The sequence below is a fragment of the Macaca thibetana genome, chromosome 11, assembly GCF_024542745.1.
Source record: "Macaca thibetana thibetana isolate TM-01 chromosome 11, ASM2454274v1, whole genome shotgun sequence".
Lineage (NCBI taxonomy): Eukaryota > Metazoa > Chordata > Mammalia > Primates > Cercopithecidae > Macaca > Macaca thibetana.
In genome coordinates, this window is record NC_065588.1 from 106,825,498 (window position 1) to 106,850,242 (window position 24,745).

At 47.1% G+C, this 24,745-nt stretch overlaps 4 protein-coding genes across 6 annotated transcripts in view; 1 reads left to right on the forward strand and 3 right to left on the reverse strand.

Annotated features, from left to right (window-relative positions):
- The window catches only part of GPN3 (GPN-loop GTPase 3), a 637,401-nt gene that overhangs the window by 219,403 nt on the left and 393,253 nt on the right, over nucleotides 1-24,745 (reverse strand). The gene's annotated exons all lie outside the window — the stretch shown is intronic.
- VPS29 (VPS29 retromer complex component) overlaps nucleotides 1-24,745 on the reverse strand; it is a 444,410-nt gene that overhangs the window by 179,848 nt on the left and 239,817 nt on the right. The gene's annotated exons all lie outside the window — the stretch shown is intronic.
- Nucleotides 1-24,745, forward strand: part of LOC126931527 (peptidyl-prolyl cis-trans isomerase NIMA-interacting 4-like) — a 773,797-nt gene that overhangs the window by 162,210 nt on the left and 586,842 nt on the right. The window lies entirely within an intron of this gene.
- The window catches only part of HVCN1 (hydrogen voltage gated channel 1), a 40,335-nt gene that overhangs the window by 13,005 nt on the left and 2,585 nt on the right, over nucleotides 1-24,745 (reverse strand). For 2 of the 3 annotated variants that reach the window (XM_050749877.1, XM_050749875.1), the window contains exon 3: nucleotides 21,001-21,040. Coding sequence is in view for 1 of the 3 variants with exons in the window: in XM_050749875.1 (XP_050605832.1) it covers nucleotides 21,001-21,021 (21 nt within the window). In the remaining 2 variants the exon portion in view is untranslated. Of the gene's footprint in view, nucleotides 1-4,512; nucleotides 5,101-21,000; nucleotides 21,041-24,745 lie in introns of those variants that run through there. The other variant, XM_050749876.1, reaches the window with a different exon arrangement.

The following is a 24,745-nucleotide window of genomic DNA, read 5'->3' on the forward strand; positions in this document are numbered from 1 at the left end:
CCAGTGGGCAGGGCGTGGGGAGGGGAAGCCAAAAGTAAAAGTACCCAGAGTTTCACAGAGAAGTCATGAGATCCCCACCCATCACGCCACACATCATGACAGGCGCGTGGCAGATGGACATTTTCCAAGTTCAGCCAGCGTTATTCACACAGACAGTTATTTAAAGCAAAAGCAAATATCCCTGTGCCCTTTCTCCACTTTACCCACTTGCCCTACCAGGTATCAAATTTTACGTAAAGTTAAATAATTGAAATGTATAGGTATGAGTGCAAGAGCAGGCTACATGACTACTCATTGGGACTACTCCTACCTCATTGGGAAGAGAGAGCCCAATGTCCCTGAGGGAGCCTAGAGGAGATGGGGTGGCAGTCCAGACTCACGAGAAAGAAAGGCTGGAGAGGCTGGGACACCTGGCTTTCTCAATAGGAAAAAAAATCCATTCCCCACCTTGCCCCCGACACAGAATACATCTGAGATGCACTTTCATCAATGTGTAAAGTGTATTTAAAAAGGAACAACTTAAAAAGTCTTAAGCCAGTAACTTCATGAGCTTAGGATAGGGAAGATTGCTTAAATAACACAAAACACCACAAAATAGTTTTTTTTTAAAAAACACTATTTTTTTTTTGAAACACCGCTGGGCGCGGTGGCTCATGCCTGTAATCCCAGCACTCATCCCATGGGCTAAGGCAAGTGGATTGCCTGAGGTCAGGAGTTTGAGACCAGCCCGGCCAACACGGCGAGACCCCATCTCTACAAAAAATACAAAAATCAGCTGGGTATGGTGGCGTATGCCTGTAATCCCAGCTACTCAGAAGGCTGAGGCCCCAGAATCGCTTGAAGCTGGGAGGCAGAGGTTGCAGTGAGCTGAGATCACGCCACTGCACTTCAGCCTGGGCGACAGGTTGAGACCTGTCTCAAAACACAAACGAACAACACAAAAGCAAACACAAAATCCATAGATTTGACCGCATCAAAACTATAAACTTTACTATGACACACACACACACACACACACACACACACACACACACACACACACACACACCCTATGAAGTTAAAAGACATACCTCAGACTGGGACACCACAGACTGGGATAAATATTTGCCATGTATTTGATAGACAAAGACTTAGTAACCAGAATATATAAAGAAATCTTATAAACCAAAAAGAGAAAGAAGAACTCCATGGAAAACTGGGCAGTGGACGTTAACAGGCAGGTCATGTAAGAGAAAACTCAAATAGCCAAGATGCTTATCCCCAATAATACTCAGAAAAACGCAGAGTGAAGTAACAACAGCACATCTTTTCACTCCTCAGGTTGGCAAGAGTCTTAAAATCTATATCAAATATTGGTGAGGGCGTGAAGCAATGGCGTCTCTTGACTACTGAAGTTCTATAGGCACCAGCACCATCGTTTTGAGGAGAAATTTGGCATGATCTTGTCAAGCTGAAATTGTGCTATCTTTCTGAATGATCTAGTGATTCTATCCCTACATAGGGTCCAAAGAGAAACTTGGGCACATGTGCGCAAATTGGTGACATGTTCAAAAACGTTTATTGCAAATATTCACCTAGTTGGGCAGGTGTGGTAGCTCACACCTGTAATCCCCACACTTTGGAAGGCTGAGGTGGGAGGACTGCTTGAGCCCAGGAGCTGAGACCAGCCTGGGCAATATGGCAAGACCCTGTCTCTAGAAAAATAATAAAAAAAAATTATCCAGGCAGGGTAGCACACCTGTAGTCCCAGTTACTTGGGAGGCTGAGGCAGGAGGATTGCTTGAGCTTGGGAGGACGAGGCTGCAGTAAGCCATGTTCTCCAGCCTGGGCAACAGAGCAAGACTCTGTCTCAAAAAAGAAAAAGAAAATTCACCTAAATGTGGGAGATAGAGGAATGAATATTCTCTGTTCATGTGATGGGACACTATACAGCAGTTAAAATGAATTAACTGCATCTCAGTATGTCACTGGTGATGCCCATGTGTACCCACTCGGCAGCACTGAACACGGTAGACCAATCACTTCTTTCTTCAAACACTTCCTTCAGTGGCTTCTAGGATGCCACAGTCTCCTGGTTTTCCTCCTACCTCAGTGGTTGTTTCCTGCTAGTTTCTTTTGGTCAGTGGATACTTTAGAGGAAGACCTTACATTTAATTTTCTTTTCTTTTCTTTTTTTAAAGAGGATCTCACTCTATCACCCAGGTTAGATGCAGGGGTGCAATCATAGCTCACTGCAGTCTTGAATTCCTGGGCTCAAGCAATTCTCCTGCCTCAACCTCCCAGGTAGTTCAGACTATGGCACACTATACGGTATCTGGCTAATTAAAACAATTTTTTTTTTAGAGATGGGGTCTTGCTATGTTGCCCAGGCTGGTCTTAAATTCCTGGGCTAAAGCAACCTTCCAGCCTCAGCTTCTTGAGTAGTTGGGATTACAGGTACATGCCACTGTGCCTGGCTTACATTTAAGTATCAAGTACAACTGTATACCCAGCACCTAGAACAATGCCTCGCACTTAGCAGACACTCAATAATATTGAAATGTTTGTTAAGCAACAATGAATCTAGCAATGTGGATAGCTCCTAAAAAATGTTGATTATAAAAGAAAGATATGGAAGAATAAGAACAATGTCATAACACTTAAGCAAAAATGTTAAATATATGGAAAATATTATATACTGTTTTAGAATGTATAAAAGCATGAGTGTAAACATACACAAGAATGAGATTTCTGCTTCTGGCCTTATTACACTATAGAGTCACTAAACAGATTATCCCTCCTGCCATAACCAATTATAAAACTGGATAAAATATGTGAAATTTACTGTGATCCCTTAGAGAAGAAAAATGAATGAGGCACACCCCACAATCACCCTGCCTTTGTGCCTGGAGGTACTTTCTGGACTGTGAAGGCAAAGACTAGAGTTCAAAGCTATTGAGGCTCCCTCCCTCGGGAATCTGCATGGCAATGTACCAGAAATAGGAAAGCTATGCAAAGGAGGAGATCCAAAAATATGGACTTTGGCTGAGTCCTAAACATCGTGTATATGGAACAAGATTTCATGAGGCAGGGAAAAATATAACTTTCAGGAAAAAAAAACCCAAAAAACCTTGGGGTGCTGTGAGCTGAACAACGACCAGAGATTACATAGGACTGGGTTGGGAGATATGTGAGTTCCCAACAGCCAGAGTAGAGAGACCTTATTGAACACCCTAAGCATTCAGCAGAAATCCCAGAAAAATCATGGCCTTATAAGTAGACCTAATCTAGCTTTATAGGAAGGGCCACATTACACTCATCCCAACAAAGCTTAAAAATAAGCCTTGAAATGAACAAGCTGATACCCAGGTAAATTAACTGCCTGTTGGAACAAAACTCAATACTCTATTAGGAAGACAACAACATAAACTCAACCTCATAGATGCATACTGTCTGGCATACAATAAAAATTACTAGACAGATAAAGCTGAAAAATGTGGCCCACAACTAATAGAAAAATCAGCTAATAGAAGACTCAGAATAGTTGGGTGCGGTGGCTCACGCCTGTAATCCCAGCACTTTGGGAGGCTGAGGTGGGCAGATCACCTAAGGTCGGGAGTTCGAGACCAACCTGACCAACATGGAGAAACCTCATCTCTACCAAAAATACAAAATTAGCTGGGCATGGTGGCACATGTCTCTAATCCCAGCTACTCGGGAGGCTGTGGCAAGAGAATTGCTTGAACCCAGGAAGCAGAGGTTGCGGTAAGCCGAGATTGCGCCATTGCACTCCAGCCTGGGCAATAAGAGTGAAACTCCATCAAAAAAAAAAAAAAAAAAAAGACTAAAAGTGGATAGAAATGATAGAACTGGCCAACAAAGACTTGAAAACAGATATTACAAAAATATATTCAAGAATTTCAAAGAAAACATAAACTTAATGAGGGAACAAATAAAAATCTTAATAGAGAAATGGAATCTACAAAAAAGATCCAGATGGCTGAGCATGGTGGCTCACTCCTGTAATCCCAGCAGTTTGGGAGGCCGAGGTGGGCGGATCACCTGAGGTCAGGAGTTTGAGACCAGCCTGACCAACATGGAGAAACCCCATCTCTACTAAAAATACAAAATTAACCAGGCATCGTGGCACATGCCTGTAATCCCAGCTACTCAGGAGGCTGAGGCAGGAGAATCACTTGAACCCGAGAGGAGGAGGTTGCGGTGAGCAGAGATTGCACCATTGCACGCCAGCCTAGGCAACAAAAGTGAAACTCCATCCCACAAAAAAAGAAGGGGGAAAAAAAAAACCAACCCTGATCCAGATGGATATTTTAGAACTGAAAAGTATATATATGAAATGAAAAATCAATGGATGGGCTTAACGACTTATAACATATTACCAAAGAAAAGATCAACGAACTTAAAGACATGGCAATAGAAAACATCAACTGGAAACACAGGGAGAAAAAAAAGCTGAAAGGAAAAATAAACAGAGCCCCAGGGACCATATCTACTAGTTTAACATATGTGTACCTGTAGTTCATGGCCCTCCAGGAATCGGCATCTCTCCTTCCCCACAGCTTCCTCGCCACACTCCAGCAACTCTTCTACCCCTCTGATGCTCCACACTGAACCATCATGCAGGCTGTTCCCTCAACCTGGAATGCTCTTCTCCCCACTCTGAGCTTCGCTTACTCTTACTTCTGCTTGAAACTTCAGCTAAAATGTTAGTTCCTCAGAAAGACCCTCCCTGACCCTAAAATCTAAATCAGTTCCCCTTCCATTTATAACTTCTCTTCCCACTTTTCCTTTGAGAGCCCTTATGCTAGTTTCTAACTAGAAACTGTTTTGTGCAGTCATATATTTATTCCTTCTCCCTCCTCACTAGCATTTACCCTCCATGAAGTCAGGGTCTGTGTCCCCCAATTCTTGTGTGACATATGACCTTGAGCAGAAGCCCATCATGCACCTGTTGGCTGAGGGCACTGATACCTCATCTCCCACGCTGGGCTCATCTCAGCCAGACCAAATGTCTCTGAACTCCCAGGGCTGGCCACGGCCAGGGCCAGGGTATACTTAAGCTCTCCAGGCAGCCACCGGCCATAACTCCTTTTTTTTTTTTTTTTTTTTTTTTGAGATGAAGTCTTGTTCTCATCCCCCAGGCTGGAGTGCAGTAGCACGATCTCAGCTCACTGCAACCTCCGCCTCCCAGGTTCAAGCGATTCTCCTGCCTCAGCCTCCCAAGTAGCTGGGATTACAGGTGCCTGCCACCATGCCTGGCTAATTTTTGTAATTTTAGTAGAGATGGGGTTTCACCATGTTGGCCAAGCTGGTCTCGAACTCCTGGCCTCAGGTGATCCACCCGCCTCGGCCTCCCAAAGTGCTGGGATTACAGGTGTGAGCCACCGTGCCTGGCCATAATTCCCTTTTTTGAGACAAGGTCTCACTCTGTCACCCAGGCTGGAGTGTAGTGTGCAATCACGGTTCACCACAGCCTTGACCTCCCGGGATCAAGCGATCCTCCCACAAAAGCCTCTGAGTAGCTGGAACTACAGGCACATACCATCACACTTGGCTAATTTTTTATTTTTTGTTTTTTTTTGTAGAGGCAGGGTTTTGCTATGTTGCCCAGGCTGGTCTCAAACTCCTGGGCTCAAGTGATCCACCCGCCTCGGCCTCCCAAAGCACTGGGATTACAGGCATGGGCCACCGCGCCTGACTCCATACTTTCCTTTGGAAACACCTTACCTGGCAGACAAGAGCAGCCTGTCCTATTTCTCAGTAGGGTGGGAACCTCAAGGTACTTTGCAAAAACCGCATTTATATTTTACAGAAGAGGAAATTTTTCTTTCTGAAACCTTGCAACCAGTGAAGAAGCAACTTTTAGTAATTTGGGATGAAAATATCTAGGGCACTCAGCAGAGCAGAAAACATTTCTGGTTTTCAGTCAAGAGTCTGTCATTCCAGAAGCAGAAAAGTTCCAGAAAAGGGCAAAGATAGGGCTAATCAAGAGAATGTGGTGGGCCTCAGCAGCTTCACCATGCACCCCGGACTCCTGGCATTCATGGACAGACTGATCCAGTGTGGCGCACAGAGCACCTACCTTGGTGCCTGGCTCGGAGCAGCCCCCAGCTCTGGAAGTGCCAGCTATGATTATCCCTTAACAACAAAAATTCGCCTGGGCGCGGTGGCTCACACCTGCAATTCCAGCACTTTGGGAGGCCGAGATGGGCGGATCACTTGAGGTCAAGAGTTTGAGACCAGCCTGACCAATGTGGCAAAACCCCATCTCTATTAAAAACACAAAAAACAGCCAGGCGTGGTGGTGGGCGCCTGTAATCCCAGCTACTTGGGAGGCTAAGGCACGAGAATTACTTGAATCCAGGAGGCAGAGGTTGCAGTGAGCCAAGATCACGCCACTGCACCCCAGCCTGGACGACAGAGTGAGACTGTCTCAAAAAAAGAAAACAAAAAATCCTCAAACTCCTCTCCTCCAGCTTCATCACATCCTTGGATATTTCACTTCTCTGCCCACTGCCTGCCTCTGCATCCCTCAGGCATTAAGTTACATGAGCGGATACAGCCGCTTTGTGGCTTAAGTGACACTGAGCTATGTTTCTGTCACTTATAACCCCAAAAGTCTACAGGTGGAGTTGCTGATGTGGGACACCCTCACAGCTCCATCTCCTGTGCAAGACTCCTTGCTGTCCCCACTGTACTCTGATGCTCCTCTGAGGTCACCTTTCCATATCAAAGCCTGTGACCGTGACTCCAGCCTGCCTGACTGTCCCATACTCTTTGACGCTGTTGAATCTGCTCTGCTTGGCAATCTCGCCCCCTGCTTCTCCTCCTATCTCTGGCTGCCCTCCTCAGCCTCTTGTACCATGTCCCTGCCCCGCACCAGGAGTCCTGGTGACCTCAGTCCTGACCCTGTCCTCGGGCCGGTGACTCTCTCTCTTTGGGGGTCTTAGCACACCTGTGTTTTCGATGCGGTTCACATTCAAATCAAAGACTCCAATCTGATGTTCAAGATCCTGCTGGGTCATTGGTTTGCTGTGACCCACTTGAACTGATTTCTTACCTTTCTCTCCCAGTCCACTCCTCCTTCCACATCCCCTAGGGCATGCTGTCACTTCCACCTGTCTGCCCAGGCCAAGAACAGAAAATCGTCCTTGGCTCCTCCCTCTCCCTCACACCCTATCGGTTTCACTTCCTGAACCCGGCTGGCACTCCATCGTCCCCTCTCCCTCCCCAGAGCCTGCCCTGACCCTCCCTCCACCTCCCTGTGGCCAGGGTCCTCCTTCTCCAATGCCAACCTGACTGTGTCCTTGCTGTGCAGCAATCCCCACGCCCACAACTGCCTTTGGGATCAAGTCCCAGCTCTCTTGGCTTCCCCAGACCCTGGTCTCCCTGCCAGCCTTATTCCTTCCTAGCACCCTGCCTCTGCCACCCTCCAGCCACATGGAACTTGTAGTTCTAGAGCGGACCATGCTCTCTTGCTTCCAGGACTCCGCATGGCCTGTCCCCATCCCATCTATCTTCCAGGTCTTATACCTAGATTTTACCTTCCCTGGGAGGCCTTCTTTAATTTTCCCTCATCCCGGTTAGGGTGTACGTCACACCATCTTCACAACTACTGGGACACTGTCCCCACCACACTGGGCTGCGAACGCTGGGAGGGCAGAGACTCTTCCTCAGTCACAGGGAGAGGCTCAAGAAATGGTTAAGAGGCTGGGCATGGTGGCGCATGCCTGTAATCCTAGCACTTTGGGAGGCCGAGGCGGGCAGATCACCTGATGTCAGGAGCTGGAGACCAGCCTGACCAACAGGGTGAAACCCCATCTCTACTAAAAATACAAAAATTAGCTGGGCGTGGTGGCGCATGCCTTTAGTCCCAGCTACTTGGGAGGCTGAGGCTGCAGTGAGCCAAGATCGCGCCACTGCACTCCAGTGGGTGACAGAGCGAGACTCCATCTCAAAAAAAAAAAAAAAAGAAAGAAATGGTTAATAAATGAATGAATGAACAAAATCTTAGGCACTGCTCCTTCAGGGTAAACATATTGCTGACCTCTCTTACAGGTATTAGACCAGAAAAACTACCACCAGGGAGAGAAGGGGAAAGTGAAGAAGACAGACCTAGAAGTGAAGGAGAGAAAAGCATTTTGTGGATGCCTATTTTTACAGGCTCGGAAGCTGCCATCTGTGGGAGGGGGAAAGTCCCTCGTTCATTATTATCCAACAATTGGAGAAAAAGGTACTTTTTAAGAAAGTCAGCCAACTCCCAATTCCCATGGCCTGATGTCCCTTCAGTTTCTATTTCCCTGTTCCCTCCCAGAGCTATTTTTGGGGACTTGATTTGCATATTAACTACCACCCTCACCCCAAAACTCCAACACACAATGGCAGCAACGTGTATTAGTATGGTTGCTTATTTTATCACATCTCATATCATCTCCGCATGCTGCTAACTTCCTTCCACGCACTATTTCATTTCAACTCCTAACAACCCTGAGGTTGAGGCCATCCTCTAGGGTCCTGGTGATGGGGGGCCTTGTCCAAGCTCACACACCGTGGGGAGCTGGAAAAGCAGGATCTGCCCCTGGGCTCCATGACTTGGAGACTATGTTCTAGAAAACACAGCTGACAGAAAGCCAGGCAGCCAGTGACCGGAGAGCCACCTGCTCAGAGGGTAGAGTAGGTGGAATCGTGCACACCCCCCCAACAATTCCTGTCCCCCTGGGACCTTAGAATGTGACCTTATTTGGAATGTAGGTCTTTGCAGATGTAACTAAAGATGTTAAGATGAAATCATACTGGATTTAGGGTAGGCCCTAAATCCGGTGACTGGTGTCCTTATAAAAAGAGAAAAGGGGCTAGGCATGTTAGCTCACACCTGTAATCCCAGCACTTTGGGAGGCCGAGGTGGGTGGACCACTTGAGGTCACGAGTTCAAGACCAGCATGGCTAACATGGCGAAACCCCGTCTCTACTAAAAGTACAAAAATTGGCCGGGCGCGGTAGCTCACGCCTGTAATCCCAGCACTTTGGGAGGCCAGGGTGGGCAGATCGCCTGAGGTCAGGAGTTCGAGACCAGCCTGGCCAACACAGTGAAAACCTGTCTCTACTAAAAATACAAAAATTAGCTGGGCGTGGTGGTGGGCACCTGTAATCCTAGCTACTCAGGAGGCTGAAGCAGGAGAATCGCTTGAACTCAAGAGGCTGCAGTGAGCCGAGATCATGCCACTGCACTCCAGCCGGGGCGTTAGAGCAAGACTCTGTGTCAAAAATAATCATAATAATAAAATAATAAATAATAATTAAAAATAAATAAAATAATTAACCAGGCGTGGTGGCAGGCGCCTGTAATCCTAGCTACTAAGGAGGTTGCAGCGAGCCGAGATCATGCTATTGCACTCCAGCCTGGGAGACTGAATGAGACTTGGTCTCCAAAAAAAAAAAAAAAAGAGAGAAAAGGACACGTAGAGGGTAAGGTCACGTGAAGTCACAGAGGTCAGAGTGATATGCCTACAAGCCAAAGACTGCCAGCAACACCAGAGGCTGGGACGGAGGCCTGGGACAGATCTTCCCATCCCAAAGCCTCCAGGAGCCAGTCCTGCCAACACCTTGAGTTTGGGCTTCTGGTTTTTGGAACTGGTGAGAATGAGTTCCTGTTGTTGAAGCCCCCAGTTTGTAGCAGTTTGTTACAGTAGTCACAGGAAACCAGGACAGAGGACGTGTGCCCGAGTTAGCCAGGGTAGTCTGTAGACCAAGTACTGTTTTTCCCTTTATGTTTCTGGGCCACACGTTTGTCCTGGACTCCAAGAAGAAAGCCGACCTCTTCAGGGCCCAAAACCACTTGGAGAAAGCCTGATTCTGCAGCCAACAACAGCGACAGCTGCTCCTTTTACTCAGAGCTCACTGATCACACCACCTGCTGTTGCTTGATACTTTTAACGTGCCTAAGTAGTAGGCAGGGCGGGTAGGTGCAGTCTCTCCATTTTGCAGAAGGGGAAACTGAGGCCTGGGGAGGCAAGACCGCTTGCCTGAAGTCACACCGTGCCACACATTGTGGCAGGGTGACAGAAGCAGAGGGAAGTGGACACTCCTGTATGCCAGCTGTTGGGCATGTAAATGGGTATACCCTTCCTAGGAGGGTAACAGGGCAGTTCCTTTCATCTTTTGAAAAAAATATTTGAGTCTCTCTGATGTGTCAGCCTTGGGGACAAAGGAGGGGATTGGCCCTAAACCAATTTATATCAAAATTTTATTTCCTTTTTATTGAGATGGGATCTCATTTTGTTGTTCAGGCTGGAGTGCAGCCTCAAACTCCTGGGCTCAAGCAATCCTCCCGCCTCAGCCTCCCAAGTAGCTAGGACTACAGGTGCGTGCCACCATGGCTACCTTATTTTCTATCAACATTTAAAATGCCCTTATCGCCTGACTTGACAGGAGACCCCACGTGCACACGGGTGCTCGCTCCAGTCCTACTTCAATAGCCCAAAACTAGAAACCACCTCAAAGTCTGTTGCCCAGGACGCCATGGAAGACCCACACCACAGAGCACCTCGCCACCGTGTGGCCGGCCTGCAGACCTCATGCACCGACAGGGAAAGGGGTCCTCAATCTACATTTATGGGAAAACTGACAAAATCAGCCCCAACTCCCAGGAGGAGAGAGGGACTGGGTTGGAGGGTGAAACTTTGCATTTTTTTCTAATAGGTTTGGCTGATACCAAACCTATTAGATATGATTTGGTTTGGCTGTGTCCCCTCCCAAATCTCAACTTGAATGATATCTCCCAGAATTCCCATGAGTTGTGGGAGGGACCCAGGGGGAGGTAATTGAATCACAGGGGCCAATCTTTCCCATGTGATTCTCGTGATAGTGAACCAGTTTCACAAGATCTGATGGGTTTATCAGGGGTTTCTGCTTTTGCTTCTAATTTTCTCTTGCTGCCACCACGTAAGAAGTGCCTTTCACCTCTGCCATGATTCTGAGGCCTCCCCAGCCATGTGGAACTGTAAGTCCAATTAAACCTCTTTCTTCCTAGTCTCAGGTATGTCTTTATCAGCAGTGTGAAAACTAATACAGTAAATTGGTACCAGTAGAGTGGGACATTGCTGAAAAGATATCCGAAAATGTGGAACCAACTTTGGAACTGGGTATCAGGCAGAGGTTGGAATAGTTTGGAGGGCTCAGAAGACGACAGGAAAATGTGGGAAAGTGTGGACCTTCCTGGAGACTCGTAAATGACTTTGCCCAAAACGCTGATAGTGATCTGGACAATAAGGTCCAGGCTGAGGTGGTCTCAGATGGAGATGAGGAACTTTTTGGCAACTGGAGTAAAGGTGACTTTTGGTATGTTTTAGCAAAGAGCTGGCAGCATTTTGCCCCTGCCATAGAGATTTGTGGAGCTTTGAACTTGAGAAAGATGATTTCGGGTATCTGGCAGAAGAAATTTCTAAGCAGCAAAGCATTCAATGCCTGCTATTAAAGGCATTCAGTTGCATAAGGGAAGCAAAGCATAAAAGTTTGGAAAATTTGCAGCCTGATGATGTGATAGAAAAGAAAAACCCATTTTCTGAGGAGAAATTCAAGCCAGCTACAGAAATTTGCATAAGTAGCAGGGAGCCTAATGTTAACCACCAGGACCTTGGGAAAAAGTCTCCAGGCCATGTCAGAGACCTTCACAGTGGCCCCTCCCATCACAGGCCCGGAGGCCCAGGAGAAAAAATGGTTTCATGGGCCTAGGGACTTGGTGCCCTGTGTCCAGCTGCTCCAGCTATAGCTGAAAGGGGTCAACGTACAGCTCAGGCTGTGGCTTCAGAGGGTGGAAGCCCCAAGCTTTGGCAGCTTCCACATGGTGGTGAGCCTGCAGATGCACAGAAGTCAAGAATTGAGGTTTGGGAACCTCCGCCTAGATTTCAGAAGATGTTTGGAAATGCCTGGATGCCCAGCCAAAAATTTACTGCAGGGGCAGGGCCCTCATGGAGAGCCTCTGCTAGGGCAGCGTGGAAGGGAAATGTGGGGTGGGAGCACCTTCTGGGGCATCACCTAGTAGAGTTGTGAGAGAAGAGGGCCATAGTCCTCCAGACCCCAGAATTGTAGATCCACCAATAGCTTGCACCATATAGCTGGAAAAGTCGCAGACACTCAACCTCAGCCCATGAAAGCAGCCAGAAGGTGGGTTATAACCTGCAAAACCACAGGGGCGGGGCTGCCCAAGACTATGGGAACCTACCTCTTGCATCAGCCTGACCTGGATGTGAGACATGGAGTCAAAGGAGATCATTTTGAAGTCTTAGAATTTGACTGCCCTGCTGGATTTCAAACTTGCATGGACCTTGTACCTCCTTTGTTTTGGCCAATTTCTCCCATTAGGAACAGCTGTATTTACTCAATTCCTGTACCCCCATTGCATCTAGGAAGTAACTAGCTTGCTTTTGATTTTTACAGGCTCATAGGCAAAAGGACTTGCCTTGTCTCAGATGAGACTTTGGACTGTGGACTTTTGGGTTAATGCTGAGATGAGTTAAGACTTTGGGGGACTGTTAGGAAGGCGTGATTGGTTTCAAAATGTGAGGACATGAGATTTGGAGGGGTCAGGGGCAGAATGATGTAGTTTGGCTATGTCCCCACCCAAATCTCAACTTGAATTGTATCTTCCAGAATTCCCATGTGTTGTGGGAGGGACCCAGGGGGAGGTAATAGAATCATGGGGGCCAATCTTTTCCACGCTATTCTTTTGATAGAGAATAAGTCTCACAAGATCTGATGGGTTTATCAGGGTTTCTGCTTTTGCTTCTCTCTCATCATTGCTGCCACCATGTAAGTGCCTTTTGTCTCCCGCCATGATTCTGAGACCTTGCCAGCCATGTGGAACTATAAGTCCAATTAAACCTCTTTTTCTTTCCAGTCTCAGGTATGTTTTTATCAGCAGCATGAAAACAAATACAACGTTTATCCCTAAGAAACTGCCATTTTTGGAGTGAGATCCAGCCTGCAGGGAGTTAAGTGGTGAATGAAGTATTTAGTGGGGGTGGGAAGAGAAGGAACCAATATACTCATAACTGGAATCCCTGAATAAGGAAATTAGATTAATAGGCTAGAACAAAGATATAATTCAAGAAAACTTTTCTGATATAAAAGAGGACTTAAAAATGCCATCGTTGTAGATAAAAACTAGAAGAAATGGACAATTTCATATGATTCAACCTAATATATACCTGTTTGCTGTTTTATTATGCTATACATATGTTCATGTAGAGTTGTTAAAAAACAAACACAAGGCTGGGTGCAGTAGCTCATACCTGTAATCCCAGCACTTTGGGAGGCCAAGGCTGGTGGATCACCTGAGGTCAGGAGTTCAGGCCCAGCCTGGCCAACATGGGGAAACCCCATCTCTACTAAAAATACAAAAATTAGCCAGGCGTGGTGGCACGTGCCTGTAGTCCCAGCTACTTGGGAGTCTGAGGCAGGGGAATCACTCAAACCCGGGAGGCAGAGGTTGCAGTGAGCCAAGATTGTGCCACTGCACTCCAGCCTGGGTGACAGGGCAAGACTCCACCTCAAAATAAACAAAAAAACAAAAAAACATAAAATCATAAGTAAGTGATGAAGCCCGCACAGGAACTCAAGTCCACCAGCTTTGTTCTTTCCTCTGCCAATACGGAGAAAAAAATGGCAGAAAAGTAGATTTTTTTTTTTTTTTAGGTAACAAAAATGATATTTTAAGAGATGGAACTGGGAGTGGTGACTCATGCCTGTAATCCCAGCACTTTGGGAGGCTGAGGCAGGTGGCTGGCTTGAGCCCAGGAGTTCAAGACCAGCCTGGCCAACATGGTGAAACTCTATCTCTACTAAAAATACAAAAATTAGGTGGGGGTGGGGGTGGTGCATGCCTATAATCCCAGCTACTTGGGAGGCTGAGGCATGAGAATCGCTTGAACCTGGGAGATGGAGGTTGCAGTGAGCCAAGATCAAGCCATTGCACTCCAGCCAGGACAATAGAGCAAGATTCTGTCTCAATAATAATAATAATAATAAAATAAGAGATGGGATCAAGGTTCTGAGATACAGTCTTACCTCCCTTAGCAGAGGAGCAAACTGAGGCCTGCAACACGGTAACCACCACCTGTCAGTGGACAGTCCATAGACTTGCAGCCAGGTGTGCTGCTTCCTGGTCCAGGGTCTTATCGCCACCCAGGCAGGGCCAGGGCAGTTGTCCCCTGTCCTAGCTTCACTCACCCTCCTCTATAGCCCTATCCAGCACTAAGCCTGGTGCATTTCGGCAACTAAGTGACCCCTGATCTGCCACCTACTTCCCCCACCCTCTGCCACTGCCCTGGCCAACTCCCCACCTCACTTGGAGGCTGTCGCAGCTCCTCTCTGCTCTCTCCTTCCCTGCCGCATTCTCTATCAGCTGCAGGAGAGCATCCCTCCAAGCATGACTACATCACTCCCCGTGCAGAAAAGGGCCAGCCCAGCAGGCCTGAGGCTGCCTTCCTCAGACAGGCCTGCCTAGCCTCCACTGGCATCTGGGAACGTGGACTTCTGGAAAATTCCCACCATTCCCTGATAAGAGCAGCTCACTGTGCCTAGACTGCTTGTGGAAACAGCATGGTTTATGCTGAACTCCTACTTTCCTTTGGAGAGTCTGGAACTTTTCTAAGTGCCAGGCAGAGGGTGCCTCTGTGCCCAGCTCCAGTGAAAACTCTGGGCATTGGGTCTCTAATGAACTGCTCTGCTAGCAAACACTTCACACATCTTGTCACAACTCCCTGCTGGAGGAATTGTGACCCCTAGGACCTCTGCCTCCAACCCAGGAGAGGGCTCTGGAAGCTTGCGCCAGGTTTCTTCTGAACTTCACCCCACGTGCCTTTTCCCTTTACTGATTTTAATTTCAATCCTTTCATGGTAATTAATCTGCACCAGGAGCGCATCTGCATGCGAGTCCCACAGGTCCTCCTAGTGAGTCACTGATGCTGGGCACAGGGTCTTGGGGACCCTGACACACTCCCTTATTTAAAACTTTTGGCTGGGAGCAGTCACTCACACCTGTAATCCTTGCACTTTGGGAGGCAGAGGAGGGAGGATCCATGAGTTCAGGAGTTCAAGACCAGCCTGGGCAACAGAGTGAGACCCCCGTCTCTACAAAAAAATCTAAAAGTTAACTAGGTGTGGTGGTGCTCGCCTGCAGTCCCAGTTACTTGGGAGACTAAGAGAGGGGGATCACTTGAGCCCAGAATGTCGAGGCTGCAGTGAGCTATGATCGCGTCACTGCACTCCAGCCTGGGTGATAGAGCGAGACCTTGTCTCTTTAAAAAAAAAAAAAAAAAAGAGACACCAATGCCTTCCAGAAGTTCACTCCTGTTTGCACGCTGTAGCCTCTATCTGCCCAGCTGACCTTCCCTCTCACCTCTCTCCCCACTCTGGCCACACTGTCTCCTTTGAGCCTTTCATACTTGGCTGGTTTCTCCAACCACAGGGCCTTTGCACACGTGACTTCTTTTGCGTAGAATGTGCAACCCCCTCTCACCCTGTCCTCTATCTTCTTCTTTGTCCCAGCTCTCAGGAGCCAGCCAGGCCTTTCCCATCACACTCTCATGTGGCCCAACTGTTCACAGCATGACCTCTGTGCCTGGCAGACCGCAGGCTCCTGCTGAACATACCTCCTGGATGGTGGAAGCTGGAATGAAACCCCTGAACAAATCTCTTCTCTGTGGGGAGGCAAGAGGACTCCAAGCAGCAGGCTCAGCTGCCCCAGCACTTCTCCCCTCCTGCCCCAGGGGATCTGTGTTCTGAGGAAGGCCTATTTTTAAAATCAGGGAAGTCTTTAAATAAGTGTAGAAACTTTTCCTTCTCTAGGGTGGGGAGGAAGTCTGAGGTTCATGAAAACAGCCACCGTGACAGCTGATCAGCTCTGGCAGGACGGGCTGCTTACAGGCTGAGGGGTTTAGCTGGTGGCCCAGGTCCTCCTAAAGCCATGGTCCCCAGCTCTCTCCTTTTTCTATAGGGTTAGGAACCCTCCTGTCTTGATAGGTGAGCCGCTCAGCCTGGTGAGATGATGGCAGGGCTGCATGCAGACTAATGGGACATATTTACAGGAGTGGGAACTGTAATCATTGCAACTATCCCTAGAATACCTGCTGTTTAATATTTTCTGAGCTCTGTGCAAAGACCTTCATTAACATACCGTAACAAGCCCATGGGGCAGGGACTGCAATGTCTCTGTTTATGGATGAGGAGACTGAGAACAGAGAGGCCAGTGACTTGCCCCAGGTCACACAGCCAGTGAGAAGCAAGGCTAGGATTCCAACCCAGGCTGCCCAGCCCAGCGCCCCCTCCTCCTGCAGGACCCCTCATGAACACTGCCCAGCCCTGCACCTTCCTCACAGCCGGCGAAGCCCCGTGCTGGGAAGGGAGTTTGGAGCAGTGTTTCTCAATAAGAAATCACGTTTCATACCCTGCCTCTCAGTACACACTGACTTGTGTACACACATTCTATAACTAGCCCTAAAGTTACTATGTGAGGAGATCTTATTTTCCATTTTATTCTATTTACTTTTCTTTTCTTTTCTTTTTTTGAGACAAGGTCTCACTCTGCCACCCAGGCTTGAGGGCAGTGGCATGATTAGGACTCACTGCAGCCTCAACCACCTGGGCTGAAGAGATCCTCCCACCTCAGCCCCAGAAGTAGCTGAAACTACAGACGTGCACCACCACACCTAGCTAATTTTTTGTATTTTTAGTAGAGATGGGGTTTCTCCATGTTACCCAGGCTGGTCTCAAACTCCTGACCTCAAGTGATCCACCTGCCTCGGCCTCCCAAAGTGCTGGGATTACAGGTGTGAGCCAATGCACCCGGCCCTATTTCATTCCTTAAAAGGTTGATTGTAGCCCACTCAATGGATTTCAGGACCCGCCAATGGGTTGAGTTTAAAGACAGTTCTAGGGGGACACACTCTGCCTATTTCCCTGGGAATGACTGAGAGGGGAGTCTGCTCCAAGCCTGTGACATCAGTCATGTCAACCAGGAGCAGGGACTGTGCAATTTGTTTTACGAAAGTGTAGAAAGAAAAAGGAAAAAGTTACCCAGGTAGAAATGTAGAGCTGCCACCCGTGTGACTAGGTTGCCTGAGCCAATGTCTAGTGATGCTTTGGCCATGGAAACCACAGGACACACAGCTCAGCTATTTCTCTTTCCTCCTTCTGCAGAGGGAGGGGCTACCCAGGCAAGGCTGCATGTTGGAATCACCCGGCAGCTTTAAGGCACCCCAAAACCTGAGTCCTGGGCTCAGAGCTTCCAATTCAACCCATCTGGGTGTGGTCTGGGTACTGGCGTGGTCGATGTGCAGCCGAAGTGAGTAAGGAACCCCAGCTGCACCGGGCGTTTCTGCATGCCTCACACGAAATGAGCCCAGCAGTTGCAGGGATTTCTACACACACCTGGCTCTTAAGTTCCCCAGAGGTGGCTGCTGAGTGCAGTCACCTGTGCTGAGGAACAAGGTCAGCTGATGGCTGAAAAGCGGTTCATCCTCATGACAGAGCCAGCAGCTCCCATGTCTTAAATGCAGGCTGGAGCCAGGCACCCGGCTAAGTGCTTTCCACATGCAATCTTGTTTAACCCTCACCTCAACTCTGTGAGGTAGTGTGATCATTCCCATTTTACAAAAGAGGAAAACTGAGGCTCTGGGAGATGGAAGCAGGCAGAGAGGGGCTCTGAGGAGGGCTGGTGAGCCTATCTCAGCAGAACTGCAAGCCAGGTCTGCACCATGGCTACAAAACCCCACCAGTCTCTCTCCCAACACAGCTGTTCTCCTCTCAGAAACTAGGAGAGCTAACACAAAAAATTCTAAAAGCAATCTCATTAAGACAACTTTTTTCCAAAACACAATTAATTCCATAAGGGCAGATCATGAAAAGGAACATGTTCTTCAAACCAGTAAGAGGCTTATTTGCCACAAGTGGTCCTGGCCCTTTCCCCAGCCCCCCAACAACGCCCTCCTGACAACGCCCTCCCAGGCTAGCCTCTGTGTGACCACAAACAGGCTCCAGGCTCCAGGCTGCAGGCCCTGGGAGTTCCCTAAGGTGTGTCCCTGGTCCTGTATTTCAATCTCTACTTCCCTTGCTGTCCCTATACCCTGGTATGGGCTTCTGACAAGGCCCTCACCCCACCAACTCGTTCCTGCAACCCCCAGCCTCATTTGGAACGCCCAGACTCAAATGCATACCCCCAGTTTGACCTGCTACCTTTTACCCCATGAACAGATCTTTAGCCTTGATCTATTTCTTTTAGTATTACTATTGTGAAAAGAGGAAAAGAAAGGGAAATAAATTCATAACAATCCCAGCACACCAAACTTATGTGTCATCTACCTGTCTACCTCTTTCTCTCCCACCTGTCTATATCTTTTACAGTTATAATCAAAGACAGTGGCCCAGGTGCGGTGGCTCATGCCTGTAATTCTAGCACTTCGGGAGGCTGAGGCAGGTGGATTACTTCAGGCCAGGAGTTCGAGACTAGCCTGGCCAACATGGAGAAACCCTGTCTCTACCAAAAATACAAAAAAATTAGCTGGGGATGGTGGTGCACGCCTGTAATTCCAGCTACTAGGGTGGCTGAGGCCCAAGAACCATTTGAACCCAGGAGGCAGAGGTTGCAGTGAGCCAAGATCATGCCACTGCACTCCAGCCTGGAAGACAGAACCAGGCCCTATCTCAAAAAACAAAACAAAAAAAGACAGCAGACAATTTCCTATCTTATTTTTTACCACTATATGCATCAGATTCACACCTGTTCAGAGACCAGGAAACTTACCAAGGAGCCAAATGGTCTTCATTATTGCATTTTGCATGTTTTTTAACCATTTTGGATGGTTTTTAATCCAATCCTAAGACCACGTTTTCTCACATTTTAACGTCTCTGAAATCCAGCTGGGCCTGACAATTGACCGGTTTCAGGCTTGTGTTACTTTTAATCACAGTAAATGGCAGCACATGCTTGTTTCACTTTTTTTCTTCATAGTACATAAAATAAGGTGCATCTACAGTGTTGTCTCATGTGCTAAGAACATGGTGCCATAAATTGTACTTTTTATTTTTTCTGGGTTCTTTTCCCATAAGTGAGATGACCAGGCTTGAATATGGGAATTTTCAAGATTCTTGATATACATGGTCAAATTTTGTGTCTAGAACAGTGGCATGGGTTAACCCAGTTCCCCGTGCTATGTATGAGTGAGCTGGTTTCATCACAGTCTAATCGGCATTAAGCATTTCTGAATGTTCTTTTTGGTTTGCCTAATTTAATAGGGAACTACAAATGAAGGAAAAGCATGAACAGTTCCCACTTAACCTTTCTTCCATGCTGACTCTCTTATGGATACCTGGAGCTCCAGGGGCTCCTAACTCTTACAGTTACCGGGGTCATCAATTTGATGAAACACACAATCACCATCATCACCATCCTGTGGTCATTCTGACCCTCACATTTGCTTCTCAGACTCTGCCCCACTCACCCCTGCTGCTGCCCTGAGCTTCCTGCTCTGCCCTTGCCAGCTTGGCCTGGCCAGGCTCCCAGAACCTCAAGATGAACAGCTGATGTGAAAGTCAACACTTCCTTTCTACCTCGCCCCCAATCTTCACAACCAATGCCCCCCAAATCCAACAAACCTGCGCCTCAGATATCAAAAACAGTCTATTTCCTACTCGAGATGGCCACAAGATACAGGAGGAAAGCATTTCCTCTGGAGTCAGGCCAGGTTGAAATCCCAATTTCTGTTTTTTTTGGAGATGGAGTTTTGCTCTTGTCACCCAGGATGGAGTGCAATGGCGCGATCTTGGCTCACTGCAGCCTCCACCTCCCAGGTTCAAGCGATTCTCCTGCCTCAGCCCCCTAAGCAGCTGGGATTAGAGGTGTGCGTCATGATGCCTGGCTAATTTTTGTATTATCAGTAGAGATGGGGTTTCACCATGTTGGCCAGGCTGGTCTCAAATTCCTGACCTCAGGTGATCCACCTGCCTTGGCCTCCCAAAGTGCTGGAATTACAGGCATGAGCCACCGCGCCTCTGCCTCCTAAGCTCAAGCGATTCTCCTGCCTCAGCCTCTCCAGTAGCTGGGATTACAGGTGCATGCCACCACGCCTGGCTAATTTTTGTATTTTTGTAGAGATGGGGTTTTGCCATGTTGACCAGGCTCATCTTGAACTCCTGACCTCAAGTGATTTGCCCACCTTGGCCTCCCACAGTGCTGGGATTACAGACATGAGCCACCACGCCTGGTGTGAAATCCCATTTCTGCCACTTTCTAGCTGTGTGATCTTGGAGAAGTGACTTTACTTTGCTGTGCCCAAGCCCTGTTATGGGCTCAGTACTTGCCTAACATTCTGAGACCATTGTATTATCAAATCTTCCCGACAATCCTTCAAGGGCAGGGCTGGTAAATAATCTTTTCACTATTTTCCAGATAAGGAAACTGAGGCTTAGGGAATTGAAGGGCACAGTTATTTTGTGCCTAAGGACACATAGTTATTAACATGCACAGTTCGAGACCAGCCTGACCCACATGGAGAAACCCCATCTCTACGAAAAATACAAAGTTAGCCAGGTGTGGTGGTGCATGCCTGTAATCCCAGCAACTCGGGAGGCTGAGGCAGGAGAATCACTTCAACCTGGGGGACAGAGGTTGCGGTGAGCTGAGATCACACCATTGCACTCCAGCCTGGGCAACAAGGGTGAAACTCCATCTCAAAAAAAAAACCAAAAAAAACCCAAAAAACAAAAAACGCACATAGTTATTAACATGTAGGACTGGGATTCAAATGGTCTGATGTGGAATATCAGGCTACTTGGAGGTTTTGTGAAGTCCTTTTATAGCTTTTCATCATTGTGATTTTAAATATTTCAGTATAGTGGAAACATCTAAACAGGTGGTTCTCCCTCTCCTGTTTGAAACACCAAACAGAATTATCCTCTCAAGGTTAGGATATCCTCTAATGCTGCAAGACCACAGAATTCATTTACCTTCTCGTCCCAGGTGGCCATGTCCCTGTTGCCTCTGGATCTGAAAAATAAGAAGACATTTGTCCAGATCTATCATCCTGCTGCCATCTACCTTGGTATTTGCTCTGCAATTCTTTCTGACAAATTAGTTTTAAGTTAGTTTAGTTTTAACTGTGCCTGAAATTAGTGTAAAGTACAAAGTGTATGTAGGAGGGCATACATCCTGGATATAGAGCCAAATGAGCTGAAACAGGGACTTTGAGTCCTGTGTACAAACACTTATTTGTACACAAAAGTTCATAGCTTTCCACAGCATTATTCTCAAAAGCCAAAAGGTAGAAACAACCCACTTGTCCATCAACGGATGAATGGATCAACAAAATGGGTCTATCCACACAATGGAACTTTATTCAGCCCTACAAAGAAATGAAGGGGGCCAGGTGTGGTGGCTCACACTTGTAATCCCAGCACTTTGGGAGGCCGAGGTGGGTGGATCACCTGAGGTCAGGAGTTTGAGACCAGCCTGGCCAACATGGTGAAACCTCAATTGTACTAAAAATACAAAAATTAGCTGGGCATGGTGGTGGGGACCTGTAATCCCAGCTACTTGGGAGGCTGAGGCAGGAGAATCACTTGAACCTAGGAGGTAGAGGTTGCAGTGAGCTGAGATCATGCCACTGCACTCCAGCCTGGGTGACAGAACAAGACTCCATTTAAAAAAAAAAAAAAAAAAGAGAGAGCCAGAGAAAGTACTGATACATATTACAATGTAGATGAAACTCAAAGATACCATGCTAAGTGAAAAAAGCCAGACATAAAATGTCACATATTGTATGATTCCATTGATATGAAATGTCCAGAACAGGATATGAAATGTCCAGAACAGAACAAGCAGATTGGTAGTTGCCAGGGGCTGGAAGAAGGGAAGAATGGGGAGTGACTGCTTAATGGCTTAGGGGGCTCCCTTTTGGGGTGACAAAAATGTTCCATGCAGCTAACAAGGTATTTTTAAAAAAGAAAAATGATTTAATTTTAATACAAAGAAAAACAATGAAAATATTCTGATAGAGGGTGAAGGCTGCACACTGTGAAACGTACTAAATGCCACTGAATTATTCACTTCAAAATGGTTAACTTTACATCATGTGAATTTCACTCCAATTAAAAAAAGACAGACATTACAGTGTTGGGGTTGCTCTGAAAAGCAGTAAAACCTTCTGAACATCCACCACCAGCTACATCAGTGAATGCACCTCTGAGCAGCAGGAGCTGCTAGTGCTGTTTGAGTATTCACATAAGGACGTGGAAAGACGCCAGCCACAGAGCAAGCAGAGGAGTCACATTACGGCAGAGTCTACAGGATGACCCCATCTAACTCAAAAGAAATACAGATGCTTTTTTTTTTTGGTCTGTAAGGATCACTCTTCGCAGTGGTTATTTTTGGAAGAAAAGGGTGTAGGGCTTTTCTCTGCTTCTGGGAGGCGTGAACTTTTACAATGAGTAGGTGTTGCTTTAAAACATTATTTTTAACATAGGTGATCTATGCATGTAGTAAAACATTTAAATTATATAAAAAGATATTCTATGACGAGTCAATCTCCCCTCTACCCATTCTCCTTCCCAGAAGCGGTTGCTCTGACCGGTTTCCTACGTCGCCTTCTGGAGTATTCTATGCCCTCATAAGCACATGAGTATACACTCTCCCCCAACCTTCTATTTTTTTTTCGTAAACAAATGTGAACCCACATACTGCTCTGAACCTTATTTCCCTTTAGGGTGTGGTAGGCAAAATAATGCTCCCCCTCAAAGATGCACATGCCCTAATCTCTGAACTTGTATATTACTTTACATAGCAAAAAGAATTTTGCAGATATGATTAAGTTGCAGCTCTCAAGATGGCGGGAATGATTCTGGATTATCCTAGTGGACCCAATGTCATCAGAGGAGTCTTTGATAAGTGGAGGCAGGAGAAAGAAGAGATTGTGAGGACAGAAGGAGAGGCTGGAGTCAGAAAGATCTGAAGATTCGATGCTTTAAAAGATGGAGGATGGGGCCTCAATCCAAGGCATGTGGGCCCTTCTAGAAGTTGGGAAGGCAAGCAAACAGATTCTCCCCCAGAGCCTGCAGCAGCAACACAGCCATGCCCATACCTTGACTTGAGCCCACTGAGACGGATTGCGGACTTTTGACCTCCAGAACTGCAGCATAATAAATGTGTTATCTTAAGCTACCAAGCTTGTGGCCATTTGTTACAGCAGCCACAGAAGACTAACACAGTATCTCAGAGGTGGTTCTATACCAGTGCATCCTGCATGAAGTGCACGCCTTGCCATGGCTGCACAGGAGCCCCCTGCAGGAATGTGTTTAATCTCACTAGTGATGGACACCTACAGTTGTTTCCAATCTCCTCCCACCTCAGTGCTTCAATGAATAACCCTGCAAGGTTATTCGTTGCACCCTTTGTTTTTTTGTTTTTTTTTTGTTGTTGTTGTTTTGCTTTTTTGGAGTTGGGGTCTCACTCTGTCACCCTGGCTAGAATGCAGTGGTGCGATCAGTGCTCACTGCAGCCTCAAACTCCTGGACTCAAGGGATCCTCCCACCTTAGCCTCCTGAGTAACTGGGACTATAGGCACACACTACCAGGTCCAGCTAATTTTTGTAGACAGGGTGGGTCTCACTATGTTGTCCAGGCTGGCCTCAAACTCCTGAGTTCAAGCGATCCTCCTGCCTCAGCCTCCCATGGTGTTGGGATTATAGGCGTGAGCCATTGCACCTTCTCTCTCTATGTAACTTCTATACATTTTTTTTTTCCCCTGAGACGGCATCTCGTTCTGTTGCCTAGGCTGGAATGCAGTGGTATGATCTCGGCTCACTGCAACCTCTGTCTCCCAGGTTCAAGTGAATCTCTTGCTTCAGTCTCCTGAGTAGCTGGGATTATAGGTGCCCACCACCATGCTCAGCTAAATTTTGTTTTGTATTTTTAGTAGAGACAGGGTTTTGCCATTGTTAGCCAGGCTGGTCTCAAATTCCTGACCTCAAGCGATCCATTGCCTCAGCCTCCTAAAGTGCTGGAATTACAGGCATCAGCCACCGTGCCTGGCCTAATTCTAAAAAATTATTTTGAAATAAACTTTCAAGAAAACTTTAAAAAGGTTCTTTCTCTCCCCACAGTTACATGCTGAGGGTGCAAGGGACTCTTAGAGTTTCTCGCTGGTTGACTGGGCAGCTTCTGGACCTAGCAGAGCTCAGCTTTGTATGTCCCCATACCAGCCCCCTGGGATCCTCAACCAGCTCTCACGAGAGGGGCTCAAGTGGAACCATCACCACAAGAGGAGGTGAAGGGAAGAATTAAGGTACCCCGGAGATTTCCTTCCTTTGCAAGACAGGAACTAGAACTAGCACACATGCAGAGAAACACTCAGCTTCAGCAATTCAAGCAACAGAAAATGTAAAACTACCATGCCCTTCTCCATTAAACTAGCCAAAACAAATAAAAAGGGTAAAACCCAATGCTTGCAGAGCTGCAGGGAAATGTGCACTCTTTCCTGGAGATGATTTTTCTAAATAGATACCTGGTCACAAGAGGTAAGTGCCTTCAAAATGATCCCATCCTTGACTTGCACGCCTCATTTAGGAAACTGTATCTCCAAGAAGTCATTTGATAGCCAAAAACATGCACAATATGGACAATGATATTTATAGCTAAGTTGAATAGTACGGTTAAAACCTGGAAGTGGCCCTCAACCCTCAAGCCCTACTTTAGGGA